We start from the raw sequence: 10375 nt of genomic DNA on the forward strand, positions 1-10375 counted from the left end.
TACCTAACCTTAACGATTAACCCTAGTCACTGACTAACCAGTTATCCTGCTCTTAACTAGCTCCAAGAATCTTAACAAGTAAATCATTGCTAACCATTATCTCCTAACATAGACTGTAGGCTTGTATATTCTAACCCTGACAATTAACCATCTGGGTTGGTAGCAGAATGTTGAGCACTGTCCACCTCAGGGCCGTGCGCCCAGTCCGCTCCTGTTCACACTCATGACCTACAGTGGCATTGCCAGATCCAGCTCCAACAGAGTCATCGAGTTTGCAGACGACATGACAGTCGTCAGCCTCATCAGCAACGACGATGAGTCGCGCTGCAAAGAGGCGGAAAAATGGGGCAAGAGTAACAACCTGAGTATCAACGTGGATGAGACGAAGGAGATAATTGTGGACTTCAGGAGGACTAGGAATGATCACATCAACCACTCTGTTGTGGAGGGAGTGGTGAGCACCAAGTTTCTTGGCGTTCACTTATCTAGTGACCCAATTGTGGACACCCAATATCTCCTCACTTGCCAGGAAGATGCAACAGCGACTGCACTTCCTGAGAAGACTGAAGCGGCCAAGGCTAATGGCCACCATTATGCCTACCTTCCACAGGAGCTCTATCAAGAGCGTACTGGCCAGCTGCTTCACAGTGCAGTATGGTTGCTGCAGAGAATGGATTGGAGGTCAATCCACAGGATCATAAGAGCAGCAGAGAGGATCACTAGAGTCTCCCTTCCCCCCATTGATGTGATCTATCAGGATCATTGTCTGAAGAGGGCGCGCAAAATCATTGAGGACCCCTTCCACCCTGCACACATCGTCTTCAGCTGCTCCCATCGGGGAAGAGATCCAGGAGGATCAGAGCCAGCACCACTAGGCTGAGGAACAGCTTCTTCCCATCAGCAGTGAGAACGCTGAACGTCCAAAGGAACTGACCATCCAAGACTCTCATACTCACAAAGCAATATTTATTTATTTGTATATATAAATATTTGTCTGCATATGTATTGTTGGTCTGTATGTGCATTATGTCTGGTTGTGTGTGTGTTTTGCACACTGTTTCATCAGGTTGTACTTGTGAAATCAGATGATAATAAACTTGACTTGCATTTGAACTAACGCTAACCATTAACGATTTAACTAAAACCAAGACTAACCAGTGTAACTGAACTATTAAACCAATCTTAACCATTGTCACCCATATACAGTATAATCCTGTGTTTATATATCCTTATCTTAACCATCAACACTAACAACTGACTAACCAGTTAACCTGAGCTTAACACTTCCACAGCCAACACTATTTATCTAGACAATGTGGACTTGTGTAATTAGTCTTTCTTAACTAGTAAACCAATGCTAACCATTTTTACAGAACATGTAGATTCTAACCTTGACCATTACCACTAACCGCTGAATAGCCAGTTAACCCACCCTTAACTAACACCAAAACCAGACCAGTGTAACTCATCTTAAATATTACACCAATGTTAACCATTGTTAACCTTAACTATCATTATCCTTATCCTTAACTAACACCAGGAGTTAATTTTCGGTCCACAATTGGTGGACATGTTAGAATTAAGTTAAGGGATGGGAACACTTCTGCCCTTTGACCTCCCCTTTACTCCTCAGCCCTGACATGGATGGGTAACCCCCTTCCTACCCCCTCAAGTGGGACCCAAGGGCAGCCAGTGACCTCACTCCTCAGTGCGCAGCCGCCATTGGCCGGAGGTCCCGGCAGCCATTTTGGTTGTGCCATTTTGTGCGCTGCAATTGACTGTATAGCCAAGATGCCCCTGCCCCTTCTGATGGAACTTAGGGCAGGTTTTGGTAGGGGGCAGAGAGATTGGAAGGTCATGCCATGACTGATGTCCTAAAACCTAAGCGCCCTGTTGGCCAATGGGCAGCCATTTTGTCTGTGGAGGCATCCCGCTGCCTGCTAATTGGAGGAGACGGGATGACTTTTTTGGTCTGTGGGAGGTGAGGTAGCAAAGGTCAAGTGGTTATGCATGAGCCTCACTCCCTCAACCCTTGCAAAGGAGATGGAAGGGCCTTTTTCCCCAAGCCCTTTACTCAATGGGCAATTGGGCAACTATATTGTCAGTCCGCACCCCCACCCCAAAACTCCCCATACGGAGAGGAGGAAGAGAGAGAGCCTCCTGGGATGAGTCAGACATCAGGACCAGAGTCTGAGGGGGACAAGGTGTGGGGAGGGTGGAGGAAGCATCTACAATGAAAGGCAGGGCGTGGGTGTACAGAGGATCCCAGCATCCCATCCATCAAGGGAAGGGTGCGGGCAGTGAGGAAGGCATGGCAGATGGGACATTGGGTTCCGTCATTCATGCCATTGCTGTGTATAAAACACCCTAACTCTTTCTCACCTATTCTCTTTCCTCCCTCTCCATCTCTCTGCCCTTTCAGCCACCCATTCTCTCTCCCCCTCACCATGCTTCCCATCTCCTCTAACTTTCTTTGCCTCCCTACATCCCTTTTTCTCCCCTCACCCTCCCACTCTTTCACCCCCTTTTTTCCCTCTCCCACCTGCTTTCCTCCATCTCCCCTCCCCCTCCTCCACCCACCTCTCTCCCCCTCCCCTTCCCCCTTTCACCCCTTTTCCTCTCCCTCCCCCTTTCCTCCCTCTCTCATTTCCCCACCCCCTTTCCTCCCTCTCTCATTTCCCCTCTCCCACCCCCTTTCTTCCCTCTCTCATTTCCCCTCTCCCCTCCCCCACCCCCTTTCCTCCCTCTCTCATTCCCTCTCTCCCACCCCCTTTCCTCCCTCTCTCATTCCCCCTCTCCCACCCCCTTTCTCCTCCCACCCCCTTTTCTCCCTCTCTCCCACCTCCCACTCTCTCCCACCCCCCCCACCCCCACCTCCCCCTCTCTCCCCCCCGCCCCAACTCCACTCCCAGGAAGGGAGCACCGACGTTTTCAACCAGTATTAATGATCCTCGCCCAATGGTTGGTGAGAGGAAATTAATACAACCAGAAAATATGATTGTTCGGCCTTCGCTTTCGTGCTAGCCCACGAGTGTGCCCATGCGAGCTGTGTCTCCTCGGGCGCATGCGTCCTTCCTTCGGAATGCCCAGTACCGCCGTGTACCGGGGCGCGCACGCGCGCTGGTCCGGGGTGGGAGCCGTCAAGGCCGGCAGACCTGCTGCTCAGGCGCGCGGCGATGGGATTGGTTTGGGCAGGAAATTCAAATTTAGAGCGGGGCGGGACTTCCTGAGAGGTGGGATGGGAGGGGGAAGGCCAGAGAGATGATATGGGAGGGGGAAGGCCAGAGAGATGATATGGGAGGGGGAAGGCCAGAGAGATGATATGGGAGGGGGAAGGCCAGAGAGATGATATGGGAGGGGGAAGGCCAGTAAGATGATATGGGGGGAGGGGAGAGAGGAGGAAGGAGGTAGAGAGAGTGGAAGGAGAGAGGGAGGAAGGCCAGAGAGGTGATATGTTGGGGGGGGGGAGGGCAGGGAAAGGGAAAAGGAAAAGGGGGGGAGGGCAGGGAAAAGGGGGGGGGGAGGGTAGGGAAAAAGAAAAGGGGGGGAGGGCAGGGTAAAGGAAAAGGGGAGGGAGGAGGTAGAGAGAGTGAGAGGGGGCAAGAGAGAAAGGAGAGATAGGAACCGAGAGAGGGGGGGGGGGTAGATAGATAGAGGAGAGAGAAGGGGAGACGGAGGTGAGAGAAAGAGGAAGATCATAAGGGATGAGGGGCAGAGAGATAGGAGAGATAGAGGAGGGAGAAAGACAGGGGATAGAGATGGAGGAGGGAGGAGAGACAGAGGAGGGCTGAGATGGTGGAAAAACGAGATGGAGAAAGGGGAGAAACAGACAAGGAAGGGAGAGAGTGAGGCGGTGAGAGATGAGAGATGGGGAGAGAAGCAGACGAAGAGAAAGAGGGGAAAGATGAGGGAGAGAGGGAGAATATGTGGAGAGAAGAGAGGTGGATGGGATAGGAAAGGGGAAAGAGAGGTTGGGAGAGTGTTGCAAAGAGGGGCTTTGTGAGAGAGGGGGTGAGAAAGTGGAAAGAGGATGGAGGGATAGGAGGGTAGAGAGGGGGGAGTTGTATTGGGTGGGTGGAGGATGAAGGTAGGTGGATGGAGTTACAGAGACAGGGAGGTTTTCAGGTGGTGGGATTTGAAATGACCACCAAATAATTCCAGAACCAACGTCTTCCCCTCTCCCCACTTGCTCTCCCCATTCTCTCTCCCTCCTACTCTCCCCCACACTCCTCCACTTTCCCACCCACTCTCTTCCACTCTCTCCTCCGACTCTCCCCGCACCCCCTTTCCCCCCACTATCTCTGCCCTCACTCTCTCACCCCTCTTCCCCTCTTCCTTCCTTTCAATTACTCCTCCCTCTGTTTACTTCCTCTCCTCACACACCCTCCCTCTCTCTCCCCAAAGGCAGGGACATGTCGACACTCTATATTGAGGCAGTTGCTGAGCATGGAAATTGTCTCCAACGTCTCAGCTTTTTTGTGCGGAGAGAGCTGAAAATCTTCGGGGTGAGTGAGCACCTCATCCCCTCACATCTCCCCTGAGAAACTGATGTATGCTGGGTTCCGGAGGGAGTTGCAGAGACAGGGATGGGTGTAGGGAATGGGAGGGGGTTACAGAGACGGAGCGATGTAGGGAACTGGAGGGGGTTACAGAGACAGGGAGGGGAGTAGGGGACTGCAAGGCGATTACAGAGATCGGAGGGGGTGTAGGGAGCTGAAGAGACAGGGAGGGGAGTAGGGGACTGGAAGGGATTACAGAGACAGGGAGGGATGTCAGGGACTGGAGGAGGTTACAGAGACATGGAGTGATGTGGAGGACTATAGGGGAGGGGTTACAGAACATGTAAAAATTTAGGGGACTGGAGGGAGGTTGCAGAGACAGGGTGGGGTGTTGGGAACCAGAGGGAACTACAGAGATAGGGCCAGAGGGGGCTTACAGGGATAGGGAGCAGTGTTGGGGACATGAGGGCATTACAGGGACAGGTCGTGGACTGGAGTGGGTTAGAGAGATAGAAGGATGTAGCTGACCAGAGGGGTGTTACAGAGACAAGAAGGGGTGTAGGGAGGTTACAGAAATTGGAGTGTTCAGTTCTGGTTGCCCTCATTACAGGAGGGATGTGGAATTGTGGAGAGGGTGCAAAGGAGATATCCCAGGATATTGCCTGGAGTGGAAAATATACCTTATGAGGCAAGGTGAGGAAAGCGAGGGCTTTTCACTTTGGAATGAAGGATGAGAGGTGACTTAATAGAGATGGACAAGATTATGAGAGGCATAGATAAGGCAGACAGCTTTTACCAGGGTGGGAGTAGCAAACACCTGTACAAAGACATCTGTACAAAGTGAGGGGGGGGGGTGGAGGTTTAGGGGAGACATTTTTGTTTACACATAGAGATGTGGATGCCTGGGAAACATTGGCAGAGGTGGTGGTAAAAGCCGGTACAATCGACATTTAAAAGACTTAAACTGGCACATGGATAAATAGATGGTTAGAGGTGTGAGGGAGGGAGGGAAGGGAAGGCTTTGCATCTGTTGGGCTGGTGATGAAGGGATTGTGTGTCTTCTGTGTTTACAGCAAAGGGAACCAATGACCTCTCTCCCCACCCCTCCCCCAGATCACAGAGATAATTATTGGCATTGCCCAGATCACCTTCGGACTCCCGCTGAATTTCACAGAGCAGTACATGTTGGTCGTGCTGATCGGAGTTCCCTGGTGGACAGGGATCTGGGTGGGTTACCCCAATTCCTGCCCTGTCTCAAACTCCTGCCTCGTCTCCCTCCAACCCCTCCCCATCTCTCCCCAGCCCTTCCCCATCTCCCCCACCCACTCCCCATCACCCCTTCCCACCCTGTCTCCTCTCCACCCTGCCCCCACACCCCACCCCTTCTCCCCCACACACCCCCCTGTGACCCCCACCTTGTGACAACCACCCTGTCACTCTGCCCTGTCTCCCCCACAACTCCTCCCCATCTTCCCACACTCCCGCCTCATCTTACCCCATAAGCCCTCCCCATCTCCTCCACACTTCTGCTTCATCATCCCCCACTCACTGTTTCCCCCACACCCCCTCTGTGTCTCCCACACTCCTTCTTATCTCTCCCATGCTACCACCCCATCTCCCCACACCCCAAACTTATCACACCCCTGCCCCATCTCTCCATCCCGTCTCCCCGCTCCATCTCCCCCACAATCCTGCCCCATCTCTCCCCACTCTTGCTCTCCCCTACACCCCCACCTTGTCTCCCCCACAACCCCTCACCTTCCCCTCCACACCACCACACCGTCTCCCCCATCCCCACCCCATCTCTACCCAACCCCTCCATGTCACCCCCCAACTCCTGCCCCATATTCCACAGAGCTCTATCCCATCTCTACAACCACCCATCCCCATTTCACCCCACTCCATCCCTGTCTTCCTCCCACTCCCACCTCATCACCCCCATTCTCACCTCTCTCCCCTACACCAGCGCCCTCACTCCCCCACACCAGCGCCCTCACTCCCCTACACCTCTCCCCATCTCCACTCCTCTCCATTTCCCCCACCCTGCTCCTTCTTCCCCCACCCCTCCGTCTCCTCTCCACTCGTTCCCTGTTTCTCCCAATCCACACCTTGTCTCCCTCAATCCTGCCTCAATCATCCTCCCATCCCTGCCCCAATGACCCCTTCACCCCTGCCCCATCTACCTCCCACCCCTCTCCATATCTCCCCATGATCAACCCTCTGCCAATGGGAGCCGACGTGTAGAGAGAGCTGGGTAGGGTGGAGGAGGAAAAGTCTCGGGAGGGGGGAGAGGGGAAAGTCTCAGGATGGGAGAGGAGAGAGCATTAGATGTGTGAGGGAGGGAAGGGAAGGCTTTGCATCTGTTGGGCTGGTGATGAAGGGATTGTGTGTCTTCTGTGTTTACAGCAAAGGGAACCAATGACCAATGGGAGGTCTCAGGACGGGGGTGGGGGAAAGTCGGGGCGGGGACAGGGGAAACCCTCGAGACGAGGCAAAGTCTCAGGACGGGGAGTGGGGGGATGTCTCAGGATAGGAAGGAGGGGGAAATCTCGGGATGGGGAAAGGAAATTTCTTGGGTCAGCAAGGGGGAAGTCTTGGAATGGAATGGAGGGGAGGGAGAGGGAAAGTCTCAGGACTGGGAGGGGAGTGGTTGGGGAGGATGAAGGATGTAACTGAATTTGTGTAACCATCTGGTTTCTCCTCCCAGTACATCATTGCTGGGTCCTTGGTGGTCGACATCATCAATACCTCCAACACGCATCTCGTGAGTGGTCTGCCCTGTCTATCACCACCTCCCCTCCCCACTGTCTTTCTTCCCCCATCTTCTCCTCCCCAACCTTTTCCTTCCCCTTCCCGTCTCCCCAATGCTTACCCCTGTCTCCCCTACTCACTCTCATCCACTCTCTCCGCCTCACTCCTCCCCCTCTCTCACCCCCCCACCCTTCCTCACCCCCCACCCTTCCTCACCCCCCACCCTTCCTCACCCCCCACCCTTCCTCACCCCCCACCCTTCCTCACCCCCCACCCTTCCTCACCCCCCACCCTTCCTCACCCCCCACCCTTCCTCACCCCCCACCCTTCCTCACCCCCCACCCTTCCTCACCCCCCACCCTTCCTCACCCCCCACCCTTCCTCACCCCCCACCCTTCCTCACCCCCCACCCTTCCTCACCCCGCACCCTTCCTCACCCCGCACCCTTCCTCACCACTTTCCCACTTTCTCCCTTGCTCTCTCTCTCCCATTCATTCTCCCCTTTCCCTTCCTCTCCACTCTTTCTCTCCCACTCCTTGTATCTCTCCTCTCTCACCCTTTTCCCTACCTTCTCTCCCCCACTCTAAACCCCTCCCCCCTCTCTGCTCCCTCTCTCCCACAGACTCAATTCCCCCTTTCTCTCCCCACCCCCCGACTCAATTCTCCATCTTTCTCACAACCCCCCCCCCCTTACTGGTGTCAGCACTGACCTCTCTCTTTCTCTGTCTGCAGAAGCAGGTCATCGCTCTGACCCACATCATCAGCACCGTTGCTGCAACGACTGCAGCAGGAGCCTACTTCATCTCAATTTACCTGATGCCGCCGCTTAACAACTTCTTCATTGTGAGTCCCCTGTATTTGATTAGGGGAGAGATTTAGGGGATAGATAGGGGAGAGAAAGGGTCAGAGAGAGGAGGAATAGAGAGGAAGGGAAAGAGCAACGAGAGAGGGGGAAGATGATATTTTTAAACCCTCTGCTCCCTCTTTCTCCCCATTTCTCCCCCTTTGCCTCTTCCCTTCCTATCTCTCTCCCATCCCCTTTCCCTTAACCCTCCCCTTCCCCTCCCCATCACATCTCCCTCTCCTCTCCCCACTTTCTCTCCCCCTCTCCTCCACCTCCATCTCCCCCTCTTGCTCCCTCTCTATCCCCTCTCTTCCTTTCCCCTTCCCCCTCTCTCTACCCTCTCTCTCTCCTCCCCCATCTCCCTCCAACCCACCCTTCACTCTTTCTCTCTCTCTCTCTCTCTCTCTCTCTCCCCCCCCCCCCCCCCCCACAGTTCCAGCCGGTTCTCCTGCTCCTGTTCCTCATGGTCCTGTGTGTGGTCGAACTGGTCGTGGCCTCTCTCATTCTCTTCTTGCATTGTGTGCTCATCACTCAGGAGATTCAGCGTAAGTCAGCTTGGTCCCTCCCTCTCCCCTACCCCACCACTGTCATGTCCCCTCTCCCCTCACCCACGTTCTGTTCAGGTTGAGGGGGTGGGGGTTGAATGAAATTGGAGTCAGGCAGAATCGCTCCCTCCCCACTGACCTGTGTCTCCGTCTCCACAGTCATTCTGGCGTCCAGACACTCCCTGAGTCAGCACTGAGGTCTCCAGATGTCTGAGAGCTGTCTGTAGCCATCTGCTCCGTGTCGCACCCCCCCCCCCCCTTCCTCCCCCCCTTCTCTGGCTCCCTTCCCTTCTGCCTTCCTTGTCCCTGTAACACCCTCCATGTCTCTGTGACACTCTCCGGACCCCTACACCCCTCTCTTTCTCTGTAACCCTCTCTGGTCCTCTCCTCCAATCCCCAACACCCCTCCTTGTCTGTGTAACCCTACCCTCACTATTTCTGTAACCCCCTCCAGTCCCCTATGCCCTCCCTATCTCTTTAACCCCCTCCGGACCCTACACTCCTCTCTGTTTCTGTATTCCTGTATGGTCACCTGCACCCTTCTTTGTCTCTAACCCCTTTCTGGCCCCATACATCATTCTCTTTCTCAGTAACTTGCCTACACCCCTCCCCATTTCTAACCCTCACTGGTCCCCTACCCTCCCTGTTTCTGTAATCCCCACCTCCAGTCCCCTACACCCTCCCCTCCAGATTTCCATAAAGTTTTGTAATTATTCTCAATAAATTTATCAGTACTCAGCTGTCAGGTCTGAACTTAATCCATCACTGGACTCTAATGGCACACTCCAGTCAGCCAATCTCCCTCCCTCCCTCCCTCCCTTCTTACCACCCCTTCCTCTCCACACCCTTCCTCCTCACTCTCCTTCCTTCCCTCCCTCCCCCACTGCCACCTCCCCCCTTGCCTCCCCCCCTCCTTGCCAGCCCTCCCCCTCACAGACCCTCCCAATCGCCCCTCCCCCCTCACCGTTTCCCCCCCCCCCACCGCCGTCTCTCCACGCAGCATGTAGAACAGAGAGGTACAAAGTCCAACACATGAATAGTGGGGAGTGTCGCTGAACAGAGAAACATTGGTGTTCAGGGACCACACAGTGAACGGTGGGAAGTCTTGTAGAAAAGAGAGAGATCAGGGTACAGAGACTGACACGATGAATGGAGGAGAGGGTTGTAGGTCAGAGTGACCTCCAGGCACAGGGGCTGATATGGTAAACATTGGAGAGTGTCAAAGAATGGAAGACCTCGGGGGTACAAGGGTGGGATGCATCTCCCTGGCAGTGCCAACAGCAGACAAGACAGCTCCTCCAGACTCCTGATGGAGATGGTAAAGGACACACAGCGGTGTGACCCCTCCAGACACCCTCAAGGTGAAGCACAGCTACAGCCCACCTGGTGGAGATCGGACGGACAGCTCGAGTTAGTACCTCCATGTAATTATCCAGTCTTTCCTTAAATGTAAATAACGTCTTTGCTTCAACCACCTCTGCTGGAAGCTTATTCCACATCCCAACCACCCTTTGCGTGAAGAAATTTCCCCTCAGGTTCCCCTTATAATTTTACCCCTGCAATCTCAAACCATGGCCTCTGGTTTGAATATCCCCCACTCTTAATTGAAAAAGCCTATCTACGTTGACTCTCTCTGTCCCTTTTAAAATCTTGAACACCTCCATCAAATCCCCCCTCAATCTTCTGCGCTCCAGAGAAAAAAGCCTCAGGCTGCTCAACCTTTCTCTGTAACTCAA

General features: G+C 54.1%; 1 protein-coding gene across 1 annotated transcript; it reads left to right on the forward strand.

Annotated features, from left to right (window-relative positions):
* Window positions 1-1862: 1862 nt before the first annotated feature.
* LOC138753013 (uncharacterized) lies at window positions 1863-9377 on the forward strand. Its single transcript, XM_069915607.1, has 8 exons — window positions 1863-1981; window positions 3025-3233; window positions 4405-4505; window positions 5613-5726; window positions 7207-7263; window positions 7983-8093; window positions 8528-8639; window positions 8799-9377. Exons 1-8 carry the CDS (start codon window positions 1863-1865, stop codon window positions 8834-8836), a joined length of 861 nt encoding a protein of 286 aa, XP_069771708.1. The 3' UTR covers window positions 8837-9377.
* The last annotated feature ends 998 nt before the right edge of the window (window positions 9378-10375 follow it).

Source organism: Narcine bancroftii, chromosome 2 (assembly GCF_036971445.1).
Source record: "Narcine bancroftii isolate sNarBan1 chromosome 2, sNarBan1.hap1, whole genome shotgun sequence".
In the NCBI taxonomy this organism is placed as follows: Eukaryota; Metazoa; Chordata; class Chondrichthyes; order Torpediniformes; family Narcinidae; genus Narcine; species Narcine bancroftii.

Bases quoted from the DNA above. Each gene is read 5' to 3' on its own strand.
- LOC138753013 (XM_069915607.1), top strand. From the start codon at position 1,863: ATGACTGATGTCCTAAAACCTAAGCGCCCTGTTGGCCAATGGGCAGCC. The intron at 4,506-5,612 runs GTGAGTGAGCAC...CCCCTCCCCCAG, and splicing joins GAGAGCTGAAAATCTTCGGG to ATCACAGAGATAATTATTGG. The intron at 8,094-8,527 runs GTGAGTCCCCTG...CCCCCCCCACAG, and splicing joins CGCTTAACAACTTCTTCATT to TTCCAGCCGGTTCTCCTGCT.